The 17,450-nt window shown below is 51.5% G+C and overlaps 1 protein-coding gene across 2 annotated transcripts; it reads right to left on the bottom strand.

Annotated features, from left to right (window-relative positions):
- Positions 1-2,534: 2,534 nt before the first annotated feature.
- Positions 2,535-14,444, bottom strand: cd44b (CD44 molecule (IN blood group) b). 2 transcript variants are annotated; one of them, XM_018765287.2, is made up of 9 exons: positions 14,375-14,444; positions 14,086-14,274; positions 7,883-8,048; positions 7,376-7,515; positions 7,082-7,174; positions 5,712-6,176; positions 4,474-4,566; positions 4,297-4,375; positions 2,535-4,075 (listed from the first exon to the last, which is right to left on the bottom strand). In XM_018765287.2, exons 2-9 carry the CDS (start codon positions 14,150-14,152, stop codon positions 3,874-3,876), a joined length of 1,305 nt encoding a protein of 434 aa, XP_018620803.1. In that variant the 5' UTR covers positions 14,153-14,274; positions 14,375-14,444; the 3' UTR covers positions 2,535-3,873. The 2 variants fall into 2 exon arrangements, with proteins under 2 accessions (XP_018620803.1, XP_018620802.1); XM_018765286.2 differs by lacking the exon at positions 14,375-14,444 and having other exon boundaries at positions 14,086-14,329.
- Between the last annotated feature and the right edge of the window lie 3,006 nt (positions 14,445-17,450).

Raw genomic sequence — 17,450 nt, 5'->3', positions numbered from 1 at the left:
AGCAGCGCTTGTCTCGTTTCGTCCTTCTTAAGGTGGTGAAGCACCTCGACTAAAGTCAGCGCAGAGTGCGTTCATCCACACGGCGCACATTTTGCACATTTTATCCTCGCTGCTGGAGATTTTAAGAGCATAAACAGAGTGTAAATATGATGGCACGCAGCGGTGTGATGAATCGCGGGCTCCAGGGTGAGGGGCCCCGTCCGTGTAATTGAAAGCCCAACACCACCATGGACGAGGAAGGCGCTACACGGAGGGTAATGACGGGCGACGGCCCTTCCGCTCGTGCGTGCCGAATGAAGGAAACGCCGGATCGTGCTTTGTACGCTATGGTACTTACCCTGATTTACCTTACATTTATACGGCTGGGTAGGTGTTACGGTGTCGGCGCAGGGTGCCGCGGCAGGAGCGGCGATTCGAACCCGTCCCTTTGAGCGCCAGGTCAGGGCTCCGGGAGAAGACGAGAAACCCCCGGAAAGGGCAGACAGGACGTGCTCTCGCCGCACTGCCGCGCACCTTCCTTACACACGACTCTGACAAGTTGCAGCGGTTCGAAAGCGAACGTTGTTGCCTCTTGTTCTCATATCTGCTGCGGACTGAAGAAAAGAGAAGGGTTCCCAAGAGCTGCTGGTGCGAGGCTTTGGGCGCCCCCTGCTGTGTGTGTGCGCACGTGCTGAACGCGAGCAGCCCGTCACGGCGCCTCTTCTCCACCGAGCGAACGGCAGCGACTGCCTTTTTCGCACCGCGGTGAAATGCGTCGCTGAGGAACGTGTGAGAAGCTCTGGTGTGGAGCTGCAGCTCTGGCAAAGAGCTCGAAGTCCAGGAGGAAAACGGTGTGCAGGAGGACCAGATGAGGTCACCAGGGGTCACCGGGGCATCCTGTGAACTTTTAATCCTGTAAAAGTTTTATTAACAGGTTTTCCTAACAAAATAATATTATTTTGAATTATTAATTTTAAATTACTAAAATAAAAAAAAATATCTGAGCCACTGATAATATGGGTACCTGGATCATTAAAAGTCAGCTGTCCATGTTTTTAAGTGACGCCGCAAAGCAAATGTTCAATAAATACATTTTTCATCGAGGTTTCTGTTCAGTCTAATGTCATTTACGCTCTGATTTACCTGGTTTACCACGTGACTCTTATTACTCCACTGCACAGACGTGGTGAAATCCAAAAAGGTTTTTTAGTCTCCAACAAACAAATTTTGTGTTTCTGACTCCCGTTTCCCAGCCCTCCAGCGTTCTCCTCAAACCACGACACGGGACACCCTTGGGGGCGACTCGTTGCCATGGTCACGGTAGACAAACTGCTCCAAAGCGTGACAGTGAAACGCTGCTTCTCTTATAACCAAGTAGCAGATATAATACCGTATTATTATTCCGTTTTCATTCTCTGTATCGATGAACAAGCAATTAGTCGAACACGTTAAAGCAAAGAAACGTACAGTGTCACCGCTTGGTTATTGATCATCTTTAGCCCCCCAAATGCGCCTAAACTGGGCTTTTCTGGTGCTTTTTGTGCGGAAACGACGCTCTGATGTCTTGTGTCTAGAGACGTCTCTCTGCTCTCTGTTCCGTCCTCTCCGTCTCCCTGTCTCGCACCCATGGCAACCGCGCCCCCATCCATGAATAAATCCCTGACAGCGGAATCATCCTTTTCCTCCATTCCATCAACCAGAGCCTGACACCCCCCCCCCCCTTTGTCTTGATGTGAAGCACGCAACATGGGAAATACTGTGTTTTTACTGTCGGTCACAAATGAGATGAGCTCAGATCCCAAGGCTGGGAACAGGCCCTGCGTGTGAGGTCCAATGGAAGGCCCGGTGTGGTACCGGTGCTTCCAGCAGAAACGGGGGCGACGGAAGCGTCGGGACCCCCACCCCCCACTCCCCACCTCCAGGGAATGGCAGCGGTGGGCAGGTGCCAGGTGTCCGAACAAACAACCCTCTGTCTCGGCACGAGAACTCATTTACTGACCCCCGCGCAACCGTGGACCGGAGTGAAATTGCCTGAAATGCGACGCCGAGTGGGACGGGTAGGGAAGGGGGGTTGCTGTAATAACCCCCGGATTATTGCAGAGCGGCGCACGCCCGCTCTACTGTAGAGCCTGCGCTTCTGAGGAAGAAACACTATATAAGCGCCATAATGAACATCTCATGCGGTTCTCATAGGAGGCCTGTGGCTCCATGTCATCTCACTTGTGCTTCTTATTGGGGCCGCTGGTTAATTATAATCATCATCATCGCTTTTTAAAAATTTTTATTTTTTTGGGAGACGTTAACATCGACAGCTCCAATTCACCCTGCTTTACGAACTCAACTGACACCTCCATGTGGGGGGCATCAGCTTTAGCATCGGTATTTGTGTCTCTTCCCCAAAGCAACCTGTCACATTTGTACACTAAGCTACTTACACTGATTTACCCATTTATACATCAGGGTAATTTTTACTGTGTCAGTTCATGTTAAGTACCTTGATCAAGGGCGCTAGAGCAGGAAGTGGGATTCGAACCCAGGTCCTTCGAGGTGCCAGCTGTTACCACTGCGCCACCAGCCCTGTTCTCATGATGATTATTAGTCATAAATATGATTGGATATTCTAATGCGATCATCTGACTGACTGAAATGTCTGTATTTGTGTGTTTTAGTGATTTCAGATGCTACTCCGTGCCTCCATCAGTGTGTCATTTTCCCATAAGTAGTAGTACCGATTGACCCCCCCCCCCCATGATGGCCCCCCCCCAAACAACACTCATCTCAGTGAACTGAGTTCTGCTGACCGTCCGTCCAGTGTGACTGCCGACTCGGTGCTACAACCGTCAGCAAAGAACCTCGACCGCGGACCTTGGGTGGACCGTGCACTATGAGCGCAGTCGAGGTCTGAAGATGCGCAGCTCATCTGGCATCTTCTCTTGTCGTGCCGGTTCCTTCGATCGGTGTGGAGCAGAGCTTTGTCGGGCTGAACGCACCTCTCACATGTGCGCTTCCTTGTTCCGGTCCAGTTCACAAGGTTCAACTGTTTATTTTCCGCTTTTAATTAAATTACTGCTCTGAGCATGAAGAAGAAACAACGACAGATTGGTCACTGGATCTGAATGAACATAAACGAGGAAGGGCAGGGAAAATACATTCACTATACATGGGTAAAAACAAACCAACGAAGAAACCTGAAGGTACAAAAGAAAACAATTCAATAATTTTCAGCAATTTTGAAAATATATCCCGATATAGAGGCGATTGAAAGGTAAAGTAGAAACGAAAGAGAGACGAAGGAATGGGAGCCGGAAAGGAAATGCGCGCCAGCGGAGTGTCCTTGGAAACACCGAGCCGTGACCTTCGGGGATCCCGGGTTCGAGTGCCGCCATCCTGCGCTTCCTCCTCGATGGTCCGCGTTCTCCGCTCTGCACCAGCATATTAGATAAGTCCGAGCGTGGCATTCGCAAGCTATATGTACAGCGGCCCACGTTCTCCTTCATTCCTCAGCCCTGGGCAGGGTGTCGACCCAATATAAAGCCCCCAAACCTCCCCCCCACCCCCCCCGCTACCCCGACTGGTTCCAGGGCCTCGAGAAAGGGCCCGAGCGGATCCAGTCAAGGCCCCTCTGGGAATGTGGACCCTTGGACGCTTCATCCGGCACCGTCGGCTCTGATGACTCTCGGACTCCGCAACTCCTTGTTTCCGCGGGCCTCCTGCACCTCCCCCCCACGCCCACCCCCACCCCCCCAAAGTCGACACCAGGACCGCCAGCACTAACCATCAGCACAGACACACGTTACACAAGTCACCGCGCGGGTGGGTAGGCGGGTGAAAGTTACTGTTAGCTCGAGGCCAAAGTGCTGGCCACGCCCCCCTGAAGCCCCGCCCCCAACCCGCTCACGCCAGCTGGTCTTTCTCGAGAGGCTCTTCCAAGGCGACACACGTGAACTCCTCTTTGTTGCCATTCTCCTGGATCGTCTCCTTGTGCATGAGCGTCACCATCTCCTGCTCCCTCTCCTCGGCCCGAGCGCCGCCGGTCGCCCCGTTGCCTTCGGCTCCCTCCTTGGAGATCATGAGCGTCTGTTGCTTGCCGCACCACCTGTCTCGGCACACGAATTAATGAGCACCTCGTTAATTAATTAATGACCAAGCGCTCAAACGCACTCGCCGATCAATTGTCACCACAAGCGTCCGGAAGTCGGCTGCGGTAGACATCACGGAGACGGATCTGAACCCGTTCCTGTGCGGTCGTGTTCGCTAGGAGACCTTCAGAAGGCCTGGAGCCACCTGCCCCACGGTGGACTCGGTCCTCCGACGTACCTGTTCCTCGTGACGAAGGCGGCGATCACGAGGACAATGACCGCCACCGCTACCACCACGGTCAGGATGATCAGCCAGCCTGGGGAGAGAAGGAGGAGCGGTGCGGTCAGGTGGACGGGCAGCCGTGGTCCAGCAGCGACAGCAGAGGGAGTGATCACTGGATGGTTGTGTGCTCACCTGGGGCGCCGCTGCTATATCTAGGCGATGATGTCGGTTTCGGGACCTGTGCCCTTTCGTCCTCCATCCGCCCGCGTTTTGCATTGCCAGAGACTGCGGTAAAACAGAGGAAACACACGAGCTGATCGTGACCGTTCTTCCTCACTGGTCACAGGTGAAAGTCCCAGTTTGGACCTTTAGTCTCACAGTGGAGGAGCCCAGGTTACCAGTCACACCAAAACCCACTGTGACCAGTGAACCCCGATGGGCCAGAGTGAACACGCACACTTCAATTTCTACTGTATCCGTTTGGGGCGAGTGCCTCGGATCGCGCTACTGCAAGGGGAGGTAAGATTCGAACCCAACTTCTTGGAGTGCAACAAAGTGGCAACTCTAGCCAGCGTGCCCCCTGCTGCCCCTTTGATGAACTAAGTGGATTGTACTGTGGTGTATTACTGTAAATACTGCAGTAAATGTAGCGTTACAGAGGTGTTTCACACAAAACCTTCATGAGAAAATGTTTCTTGTCTCTGGCTGACAAATCACTGATCGATCCATTTACACAGCAGGGTCATTTCGACTGTATTTGTTCAGAGTAAAAATCTTGATCTAAGGATACGACGGTGGGAGGTGGGATTCAAACCCAAGTCTCTTAATCGTATGTTGCTGGCTCTAACCACTACGCCACCTGCTGGTCCAGATATGTATGAGACAAGGACCGTGATACTGCTGAGCGGAAGGACACAGACTGCATTTCCCTCTTCTTGACAAGCCGTGACAGCTGACAGTTGTTGTTTACCGCAGTACCCAACACTGCAATACTTGGATATTTACACCAGCGATTCACCTGAAGCTCTTTGCTCACTATCAGTTCCCCTGCAGGGACGGGAACCCAAAACCCACTGGTTACAAGCTGAAGTCTCTAACCACCATCCCACTGAAGGATGGCTGAGGTAGCTGTGGTCACTTGACCTCGCGTTGCTCTACTCCCTGTAGCGCCTTCCTGCAAACATCTAACAGCGTTGCTATGACGATGGAACGTCAAAAACATAAACAATCACATGAGAAGAGTTTCACTTCTGTCAGGTGTCAGGATCTCCCCCTTACTGTCTAATATCAGTTTAGAGACACTGCAGGTGCTGAAAAGGGCGGCTGTTGGACGAAGACACGTCCCTTGAGCGTGTCTCACTTATCCATTTTAGCTCTTCTGTCCCCCAAAAGAGACACGTGAGGCGAAGAGCCTCCGGAGGGACACTTACACTTGGATGTGGGCTCCATCACTGGACCGTGTCCCTTCGGTATCACAGACTTTCCTATAGTGGACTTTATATCATCCAGGTCAGTAGGAGATGCTGCGGTGGTCTCTCTCTCCTCCTCGACGGTGTCCAACTGGCTCCCGGAGCCATTGGAGTCCCCGAACACGTCCTCTGTGCTGGGAGTGGTGGGGTGCGGCCCGTCCACCTCTGGTTTCTCGTCCTGGTGACTGACGGTGGTGGTGAGGCGCTCATCCCGCTCTGCGCTGTCATCCGCAACAGTGGGGACAGGGATCCAGTCCTCTGTTCCCTGGGCCCCGGGGTCAGAGGTCGTCACGTTGTCTTTCGTTGAATCCGGTCTTGCGGTGGCATTGATCACAACAGGGGCGTCGTCCAGGGTCCCCTTGTCCAGGGTCCCCACGTCCAGGGTCCCCACGTCCAGGGTCCCCTCGTCCAGATCCGGCTCTCTGGCTGGGGTAACACGTGGTAAAACACAGTGTTTTACTCCGTGCGCCAGGCGTACAACGGCGTCGACCAGTTTGCGGCTTGTCAGGGGGATGATTTATAGCCTTAATATTCACCACATCTATATTTACATACTGCAGTTATTTATCGCCATGGTTACTTGAGCTCATTTCTTGCCGTCTCACTGTCACTGCACACACAGGCGTGTGAACAGGTGGCGCTAAGTTATTTTCCTAAACTAAAGAATTACATTAGTGAGGATTCAGTTTTTATTAGTATTCACACTGTACGGACAGCATATTGTGAGATGTACACTGATGATTCATAGAGTGACGGTGCAGAGCAAACAGGAGCTCTCCAGCCAATGGGAGCGCAGTAGGGGACAGGGGGCGGGGCTCCACTGCAAGTGGCTCAGTTGAGCGCTTTGGCCATGTTGTTAGGCTGGGGGTTGGGTGGGGGGGGGGGGTGTGTGCTCGTCACGCGGAGCATCATGGATTTTCTTTCACACTGACACTGTGTTGCTGCTTTTAGGTGGAGTGACTCAAACTGGGGCTGAATCTCTTCTACATGATGTCTACGCTTAGCTGATGCTTCGCTACCAACTGATTTACAACGATTTACCCATTTATACAGCTGGGTAATTTTACTGCATTGGTTCAGGGCAAGTATCTTGCTCAAGGGTACTAGAGCAGGAGGTGGGATTCAAACCCAAATCCAAGCTCTGACCACTATGTCACCTGCTGCCTGTGAAACACAGCATCATTTAGCAGGGATATGTCCGCATCCTGTATGGATTGCGTTTGTTTTCCCAGAATGCAATGGCCTCTATTGCACCTGTTCCCAGGATAACGAGGTGGGAGGAAAGGTTGTGATTTTGGGGGCGAGACGGAGCGCGCAGGAGCATTGCTCACCTCCGAAGTCGCTGTTCTCGTCATTCGCAGGAAGACTCTCTGAGCCCAAAGGCACCGGGACGACCTTCTTCTCGCAGTTCTTCTCCGACGTGTCTGACGCACGGCCCGGCACGGGTTCGAGAGCAAGCACAGAAAGACAGCGCACGGGACATCGTCACACGACAGGGCAAACGCTCGAACCCTCACACTTGGACCAAGTCCATACGGGGAAACGTGAGGCCGCTGAATCGGGCGCAAGAGAAGGCGCATTCGTCTGAACCATATGTGCGTAACTGTGCGCGCGTGACACCTCACCGGACGCGTTGTGGCAGTAGGTGTCATATGTGGCGTCCTCCGTCTCCGTGGTGTAAAAGATCCCCGTGAGGTTGTTGCTGCAGTTGGGGTGGTGCGTGTGCCTGAGGATGGTGGCGTTGCCGTTGCTGATCCAGCCGTACCTGCGGGGACACCGCTAATCAATCGGTGCAGGTGATCGGTGATCGATGGAATGTGTTCAAAATCTTCAGTCGAGTGAGTGACCCTGACATGCAGGCACTGTTACCTGCTGGTTCATTATATACAGCACGTACTCTATAATAGAGTACTATGGTATTTCACCACATGGAAATGTATACAGTATGTACATACTGTGTTACAATTACACTCATATTTTACAGCTGATAAAAGACTGGAATACTCCTTGTGTGTCGTACCGAATACATGAGAAGAGCAGCTATCTGACTCAGACAAACCGGGGATAAAGGACGATTCACAGTTAGGGCAACGGCTGAGCAACGTGGTGTTGCCGTGGTTTCTGATGCCCACCTGCACGTCTCCAGGCCTTTGGCGTAGGCCTTGGTGATGTCTTCCTGGGAGGCCAGCGCGGTGCCCAGGCTCTCGCACATCTGCCTCGCCTGCGCCAGGGTCAGCGCGTAGCGGCCACCCACCTCCATGTGAAACACGCCTGCGTAGTTGCAGGTGCGAGATATGACTGCGAGGGAGGGAGGGAGGGAGACGGTTATTTCACCCTCTTCCACGTACATCCATGTTTCACCTCTGTGCCGTTGCCCTGCACCACCTGCCGGTCCCACGGTTGCCGTGACAACCCTGGCAAATCCGACAGAGGCGAGTTACCGGCCCCGCCCCAAACCCCACCGCTGCGGTTCGAGGGCTGTGAAACGGGAAGTCGAGCAGGAACCTGAGGCAAGGTTGCATTCCACCAACCCCCACCTCCCAGTTGCTGGGACTTTTTATGAACTTCACAAAAGCACAGCTGTCTGACACCCTTCAGTATTTTATCTCAGGATAATGATTTCCTCCCATAACCTCTGTTACCCTCATCAGGTAAAACAATGTTAAAGCGCTACATTGTTCTAGTGGAACTACTTGTGTACTGAATGATATTTACATTCGAAAAAGGATTTATGTGAAGTACAGACATCATTGTCTGGGGGTGAAAATGCTCGACACGGAAAGCAGTGAGGAAACTTCACGTTCGCATTTGTTCATTTACTTTTCTCCAGAATGACTTACACCGTTAATCCACCTACAGTTTTTTACCTCTATACACAGTTGGGTAGTTTTGCTGGAGTAAATCAGGGTAAGTACCGTGCTCAAGGGGACTACAGCTGCAGGTGGGATTCAGACCTGTGATTTTTGGGTTCAAGGGCAGCAGGTCACACCTTCTAACGTGGGGGAGTGTAAGTACTGTATGCTTTGCTGACCGGCCTCATGGCATTTACACCTCTTTACTGTTGTCTTTCGGTGACCCTCGGGAAATGGGTCGTGGTGCCGCGAGCTTCTCCATGCAGAAGCAGCAGCGAGAGCGACGGCTTATAGGCCACTGGGTAGAGCTGCTGTCCTTGGATATGCAGGTCACAGGTTTGAATACCACCTGCTGCTGTAGTACCCATGAGCAAGGTACTTACACAGTACTGAGATGTAGTAAGAGTTACGCTGCTGCATAAATGGGTAAATTGACATAAATCACTATAGAGGAAAGTGTGTGATGAATGAACACACACATAAAAGTGAGAGGTGTCCAGAGTCCCATCCAGCCTCTGCTGTACTTGCAGGATAGGCTCCGCCCTGCTGCGACCCCAACTTGGGCAAGAGGTTAGGGAGACTGAGTGAGTCAGGCTATGATGACATATTTTCGTATTTATTTAAAGATTTATATTAATACATCCAGTGAAAAACACGGTACATATTGCAACGGTACAAAGTGTAACCAATGCGAGCCTTTCATGTGCGCTTTTTTGGACGGTTTGAGTGTCGCTCCGGTATCAGTGGCGTGACGGCAGAACTCGGAGCAGTCGCAGCTCGGGATTTTATTATTTTATTTATTACCACTTTTGCTGATATGTCTCGTTAAAAATTAATCCAGGGCCTCTTGGCAATGGTGGGACAATCAATCTTCGCCAAGGAAACGAGGACCGCGCCAAACAAAAGAACAACCGTCGGCGCTGTGTTCAACTTCCTGCAGTTGAACGGCCGCTGATGCTCTGAACAGACTGAGGGGCGTCTCACCCACAGTGGACCACGGTCAGCCCCTCCTCTCCTTGCTTCCGAGATAGGCTGTGGACAACTGCGACCCTGACTTGGACAAGCGCTTAAGGGAACTGAGTGAGCGACAGATGCTGCAAACACAATTAACAGTCAGTGGGATCTCAGTCACCTCTTTTATTTCTCTTTATTTTCACCCCCCCCGATCTCCATCAGGTTCAGAGCAGCATTTCTGAAAATTAAAGTTGTGCGAAAAGACCACGTGGGCAAAGGGTCCGAAGCCATCCTCAGGGGGGCGCTGCAGTTGTTTTAGAAGATCATTAAGATCAACGTGGTCCTTCATACGACCGTGTTCGGTGTAACCACTGACCCGGAGCTGCTCCTGTGCCAGTTAAACAAGCTTCACCAAACCCTCCCCAAGTGTGTGAAAACAAAAGAAGAAATTTTGACCTTAGCATGCTGTGTTTGTGTCGATGATTCAATGTCACCTCCCCTTGACCGCATGTAGGGTCCTTCCAGAAAGTTCTGCCCACTACTTCGTTAGTGTTAAAATGTATCTCCACTGTCTCTGCGGTTGATTCCGTGTCTCTGTTCTCTGCTCGTCCTCTTCTTCTGTCTCCTACAAATTTCTACATCATCGTCACCACCATCTTTGAGAGAATCCAACCTCTTCATGACGTGTCCATCATTTCTGACCTGATCCAATCCAACATCCATGTGTTCAGCTTCATTGCAGTCGTGTCCATGCAGAAAACCGATGAGACGAATGGACGGCATACTTTTGCTTCTCACTGTTACGACTTATGTGAGACTGGGGAGGGTGGAGCTCTTTTTATTTTTCTACCAGTGTTCTTTACAGGGAAGTGGTTTGTCCCTTTCATTCACAGGACTCCTTCAGGACCTGGGTGTGGCTCCAGAAACGCCAAAACCGCTAGCAGCACCTTTCAAGTCCACAATTTATTTCACATCACTTCATTTGAAAGCCAGAATGCAATGAAAACGAGGAATTTAACATGTTCATTCTCGACCTCTTGGATTGCTTAAGAACCTCGCAGTTCCGCTCCAAGTGTTTAGGTTGGTACTTTCAGAGCAGAACGATGACTGGCTTCCGCTTCATCTTTTGCCTGAATTTCATGTGAAACCATGTGTGGAGCACCAAGGTCCTGACGCATTGGAACCTGCAACCTATGAGAAAAGCCCACACGGGTAAACAGCTGTTGAAACCCTGTGAGTCGGAGCGGTACCGGAGCAGCTCTGGGACGTCGATGGGTGGTGCTCTGGTCACTGCTGGCCCTGTGGCTGGGCGGTGAGCCCAAAACCCTTGGCTGCGGACAGGGGAGGTTTGCAGATCTCGGGTACGAAGACTGCGACTCCATTTCCAGTTTGACTGGGGGCTCTTCAGACGACACCTCCCAAAAACGCGCGCCGTTCGGCGGTCCCACGAAGCCTCACCAGCCGCAACCTCTCCCACCTTCCGCCAACAATGTTGCCAAAAGCAGATGAAAGTTCACGCAGGAGACAGCGAGTCCCACACAAAGACACTTTGTTTTCTCTGCGGCGACTCATCGGAGTGATATTGTACCAGCAGCGCTCTCTTCAGTGAGACTGTGCCGCCCGTCTTCTGGGGACAACGAAGATTGGACATGTCTCGACAGAATCATTGCATTATTTGGCCAAAACCTTCATCCAAAGCAAATTACATTTATTCTTTCAGCTGATGCTTTCCTGCAAAGCTAGAAGAATCAAAGTATATAGTCTGACTGTAGTGCCCTTGATCGCAATACTTACCCTGATTCGAACCTTTGGGTTCTACAGCTACTACTGGTGGAGGTGGGATCTGAACCCAGGTCCTTCGATTCAGAAGGGGCAGCTGTACCACGTTATTCCACCTGCTGGGCCTATTGCTACTGCCCAGTTTGTACCGTTCATCCTTTCATGAAGCTGCATGTTCTACGGGAGCAGTTCAGGTGGTCCATCTGTCCAGAGTGTGACGGAGGGAAACCTTCGGATGACTGGCCAGGGTGTCAACTCCAAGGCCACCTGATGCCCTTCCATTGCTAAGCAAGGCCGTACTTCGGCAACCCTTGCTGCCTCCCGCAGCGGGTTCTTCTAGCTCAACCATGGCCAAAGTGGCAAAAAAAAACCATCTGTCTTCGGCTCCATTGTGCTGCGAAACCACAGTGCGTTTACAGTAAACAGACCCTCGTCCTTCTCCATTTGCCGTGTTTGCGGGCCTCCCGTCGCACGGTTTCTGAACGTCAGGCGAAACCAGGTGAAACACGGGCAGATTGTGGAGGTGGAAGGGAAAAAAAGAAACGCTCGGAGGCCCTTAGAGGTTATCCGTGACACCTTGAGCACAAAGGGAGCTCAGTTCCCAGAAAGTGTGCTCATTGGCCACACCGGTGGAGTGACTTCCTGGCTGGGTCGGTGCGGGACTCGGCGCTCCACTCTTGGGCTCGTCGCCTTCCTTTGGGGTCCGTGCACATTAATGCGCCTCTTGGAATGGCCAAACGGCCTCTACAAAGGCTTCTGTATCATGGCGGGGAAGGGGGAGCTGGGAGCTCACGCAATAAGGGTTTCAAGTGTAATTAATAGGTTTCAGGGAATTGTGGGAGATGCTGGAAGCCTGAAATACGAGACGCCCTGCACCCGTTCAGACGCATCGAAAGGCAGAGCGGTGCATGAGAGTTCGGGGGGCCCGGTGATGGGGCAGGATGGACACCCCCGCCAGGTGTCTGAGAGGCAGGGGAGGGTGGCCTTTTCCAAATTCCGTCGAAACCCAGACCCCGCTTGGGCATCTCTGCAAATCCAGGGAGAGGGACAGGGGCACAGTCAATGCTCACTGTCAGTCATGCTCCATCGCACACCTATCCCCCCTCTCCTTGGACAGAGAAATGAGACACTCCAGGTGAGAGCGGCGTGGGGTGGCGGGTCGAGCGAAAGCCTGCCCCATCTGGAACTCGGATCACTGAGCCAGTCCCTCGCTGGGGCGCGTCCGCAAGGGGACCCTCGTCCATTGTGTATTGTCCGGCGTGACCGGGGGACCAGACAGTATCGGCTCGCAGGCGCTCGCATTCCGCCTGAGTGAAGAGGGACCCCAAGGATCTGCTTCTCAGCGGGATCCCAAGGTCCAAAATAGGGACAGCTGGTTGGCTAGTGGTTAGAGCAGGGTTCGATTCCCACGTTAACAGTAGTACCTTTGACGGAAGTACCCTTACCCTAAAACTGCCCCAGTAAAATTATCCAGCTGTGTAAATGCGTAAATAACTGCAAATACCTTTACGTTGTAAGTCGGCTAAATAAATGAGTGTAAAATAGCACTTTATTCTGGCTGGATCCTCAAACCCGGCTGCGAGACGATACCTGGAGGGACCTTCTCGCCCTCAGGGGCCTAGCTCCTGGGCACAAAGTACGTCCCTCAGGTTCGTAGTTTCGGGTTTTGTACCGAACACGTGTTTGAGAGTCCCGGGGGAGGACCCAGCAGCCTTTCAAAACCAGGACCCCTGTGGGATTAACATCTCCACCCCACCAGGCAACTCGTTCTTTTTCACACGGGTTAAACACAAAGCTACACAACCAGAGGCACAAAACAAAACCCCTTCCATACACGTGGTAAATTGTTGCCCAGATTTTGTTTCAGTCTAGTCGCCTTTTCGGAACTTTTTACACTGCATTACATGACCCACTGTCACCGTTTACCCTATTTCCCTGTATCTGTACGTTTTTCTATTTTCTCGGTGCACCGATTGTCTCCGTGTTGCAGTGAACCGGTTCGGTTCTGCGGTCAATTTAAATTTAAGACAAAAAAAGGCAAAAGTGTGACGTTGATCCATTCGGGGGAATTCAGGCTCCCCCCGGCCCCCAGCTGCACCACAAAGACACACTCGGATCACAAAGCACACAGCTGGTGAGGTCTTGGCAGCGACAGCCATGGGGGCGGAAGGGCGGCAAACCCAGACCTGTTTGATTCTACAGCCGCTTCGCTCCCTTGCGAAGCACAGAACACAAAAGGACCCGCAGGACGAGACAGAGAAAAGCCAGAGGTGCTTCCCTTTTGTCCTACTAACACACACACAGTGGAGAATGGACTCCAGCGGTGGACGGGGGGAACAATCAGAAAGGAAACCTAAACGGGCTTTTTGGACTGAACATGAGACCTGAAATAGGAAGACAGCTACTGGTGCCGATTCATGTGGTCGAAGGTGTAACGGCTCCACCTGCTCTTCCTGGACGCGCGGTCGTACACACGGCCTCCTTTGTGTCTGCTCAGCCAGCGCCAAGCGGCAGCCCCCCTCCCCCTGGCTTCCCCCAGCCCCCGCCGCTCTGTCTGGTCGCTGGCGGACGCCTCCTCGCCGACGATCCCGCACCTCGCCCCAGTCACCCTCTCTCTCTTCCTGTCACACACCTACAGCACACACATCAGTGCGCCACAAAGGGGGCCAAACACCCCCCCCCCCCGTCCACCCTGCTGGTCGTCCGTCCCAGAGATGCGCACACAAAGAGACCGGGAAGCCGCCACTCACCTTGCATCGCATCCAACCTGGGGGGCCCCAGTAATCCAAGAGCAGCTCCCAGCAGCAGAGTCATCATCCTGAACCCGGAGTGTGTGTCTTGTGTGTGTGTCACTGTGTCGTGGGGGAGTCGCTTCGGGCGGCTGCTGGGGAGCTTTTGAGGCAGCTGCAGACTTTCACGAACTTTTTTATATTCTGCGCCTGTGAGAGAAGCCACACCAGTGGCTCATGGCATGAGGAGGGAGGGTGCAAACACTCTTTTCTGAATCCCTCCCTCCTCCCACGGCCCTCCCATTCTCACCGACTCTCTCTCCACCGCTGCTCTGACAGCTCCAGCCTCTCCACCATCCTCACTGGTGCTCTGTGCGCTGCTAGACATTAGTCTTATTTCCCTGTTGCTATTTTTCTTGTTTCTTTTTGCCCACTCCGTGCCCCACCACGCCCCTTCCTGAGAGCAACAGTTGCTGCACACGTATTCCTCTCTCACCTCCTCGTGTTTACGCTTCCTACCGTCTCTCCCCATTGCTCTCTCAAACAATGAGCTGAGATCACACACACACACACACACACACACACACACACACACACACACACAGCTTGTGCCACCCAGCCAAACTGGTAACGTGACACTGCAAGGACCCCGTGGTTACGGGGCCGTCAGTAATCTATTTTTCAACGTCTGTCTAATGCTGAGTATGAGACGAACCTCCGACACACGACTTAGACTTGAGCCAAAGGTGATCTTTGACATCAAAAACACAACAACCTTCTCATGTAGTCCACTGCTGACACACAAGGAGTCGACGCATTTCAGCTCTTCAAACGGGAGTCTTGGCGGCGGTTAAGGTACTGAAGGGCTTGGCAGGAGATGGGCTGTAACCTTGAACAAGGTATGACCAGACTTCCCACATTCTCCTTTGCAGGAATGCCCGGCTCATAAATTGACCAGAATTTTTTCAATCAAAATCTTGCACAAAACGCTTCTTTCGACACCTCACGTGCGAGATGCCTTTATGCAGCGTCACGCCAGCTTTGTGGACAGCAATGCTGTAATGAACGCCGCTGATGCTGCAGAATAGCAGGTGTTCGCCGGGGACACGATTAGACCGTGACTACTTGCAGATGGCAGTGGTTAAATAAATAGGCAGATGTTAACTGTTCTGTTGAAATCTACACAATAGCGTTTCCTTTTCCGATGATGGCGGGGGCACCCGTAATCCTTCTCAATGGCTGACCCCTCCCCCCAAATGCACACAACAGAATGAGGCCAACGCTCCATCAAAAGCACGTGCAGCATTCAATCGCTTCGAGTGGCTGTTTTTTGAAAGGAAGCGTCACCTCGGACTGAATGCACTTCACCCTAACGCTGAAGTTCATTTGCATAGTGTATGATTTATTCCTTGCATATGCAAACATAGTTGGCCAGCAGAGGCTAGAAATTGGTGTATTTGGCTCTGTGTTTTGGTTTTGCCTTTATTGATGCTAATGACTCCATTGAATAATGGCAATATAATGGCTGTGTCAGAACCCACGGGCTTAAATATGTCTGCATGTGCATCTGTGTGTGTGTGTGTGTGTGTGTGTGTGTGTGTGTGTGTGCTGTTAACAATGATGTGAGTTGGTGGCGGGTGTGAACCCTCCCTACTCCAGACCTCACAGCTTCCCGTTTCTGCAATGTGTTGTTTGAAATGTTGCCATGGGGATGAGATGTGTGTTTGCCTCTTTTACAGATAAAAGCATGAGGTGCAGATGAGTGAAGGAAAACATGGTATTGCACACACACACAAATACAAACTCAGAGCATGCATGCCTCGCACATACACACAGAGAAAAACAATAAATGAGAGCCCTGGCACTTGAAAACAAAGAAAGAGTTCGCAGATTCACCAGGTTTTCCTCAATACGTTGCGTTACCCTTCGGTCTCCCTCGCGTGCCTGATGAAGCCATGTCTCGTTCAGTTGATTTACATAGAACAGTGCATATTCTAGTGTCTTTGTCTTCTGGGAAATCACTAGTCTGGCCCAAATATGATTAATTTTTCTTATGGGGTGTGCTGAATTACAGGTGTATAATGGACTGTACTTTCATGTACACAAGTTCATTTCCTTTTGAAAGAGGTGGTGATAAGACCTTTGAAATGAATCCATTCATGGATTCCTGGTAAAAGGATAGTAGATATGAGCCATGCGCATTGTATTCCTGAAAAATGTGTGTGCTTGCTGTTGAACCCCTATATACCTTCAAGAGTCAAGAGAATGGAGGATCAGCTATTTCACTTGAACAGGTAAACACAGCATGCTCGACGGTAAATAGTGGATAAAGTGGCACTCAGAAACCGTGAGAGAAGCCCTTATGGCTCCCTCTGTTATCACCCAAACGGAGGAGGTGGACGCTGGAGGAAGCGCTCTACTTTGGGCTGGCACCAGGTGCTGAAAGGTGAAAAAACAGCCCAAATGCCAGGCCAGGAGCTCAACGGCAGGAACGAGGAAGCCCGGGAACCTGATGGGATGTGGCAGGGTCATTTTCACAGGATGACTCGACAGTTACGCATCTAGCCACTGGGAGATTGAGAGCTGAAACCTTGTGCTCATGACTGAGCAGAGACATTGAAGAACACCAGTCTGGAATTCCCTTCTGTGGAATGACTTTGCGTTACTGACAAGTGATGCTCACACATACATTAGGTGAGCGTGAGAGAATGCATGTGATTTGCCTTGTATCAATACCAGAGAAGGTAATGTAGCCCAGGACATTTTGGACATATGCTCTCAAGGTCTCCAGGTTCAGGGCTAGAAGGTCACATTCTCTTCTGTGGAACCCTTGTGTTAGATACTCAACCTGAATAAATCATCCATGTTCTGATGGGTATGAGGTCCCTGCTTGCTTTTTGGTAAGTCACTTTGGGCAAAAGTGCCTACTAAGCGGAAGAATAATTTAGAAATCTAATCTCACTTGAGCTGCACAACCACAAAATCTGAAGGTTGGTTTCAGTGGCACAGCTTCCTGTGGGTATAAATGCTTGTGGTGTGTGTGTGTGTTTCTATGGTAGGATTGCTGGTTTTAGGGCGGATCTGCACATGGTAGCTGTGGCACAAAGTCGAGTTGGAAATGTGTTGGGGGATGTAAAACAGGCATATCGAGACAAGGAGAAGGACCGTGATTCAGATTCTTTGGCATAACTCCTCCTGGAGAGATGTTCAGGTAGGCAGTGGGGGAAGGAGCAAGCATTGGAGATGGACACACCCAAGATTGTTTGCAGGGCTGCAGTGGGAGGACCTGTCAGAGGTTTGCCAAATCATATTTCTACACGGAACTCATTCCTACTTTTAAGAATTACCCTAATGACTCGGTCTTGAAAATGTGAGAATTATCATCT

This window comes from Scleropages formosus, chromosome 5, assembly GCF_900964775.1.
Source record: "Scleropages formosus chromosome 5, fSclFor1.1, whole genome shotgun sequence".
In the NCBI taxonomy this organism is placed as follows: domain Eukaryota; kingdom Metazoa; phylum Chordata; class Actinopteri; order Osteoglossiformes; family Osteoglossidae; genus Scleropages; species Scleropages formosus.
Note: the sequence above shows the minus strand (reverse complement) of the source record. Positions and strands in the feature narration are given on the sequence as shown.

What these genes read in the sequence shown, in the direction of transcription:
- cd44b (XM_018765287.2), bottom strand. Translation starts at nt 14,152, where the DNA reads ATGATGACTCTGCTGCTGGGAGCTGCTCTTGGATTACTGGGGCCCCCC. An exon ending in CTACTGCCACAACGCGTCCG is followed by an intron (nt 7,175 to 7,375) that starts GTGAGGTGTCAC and finishes GCCGTGCGTCAG; the next exon opens with ACACGTCGGAGAAGAACTGC. An exon ending in CGAGAACAGCGACTTCGGAG is followed by an intron (nt 6,177 to 7,081) that starts GTGAGCAATGCT and finishes GTGTTACCCCAG; the next exon opens with CCAGAGAGCCGGATCTGGAC.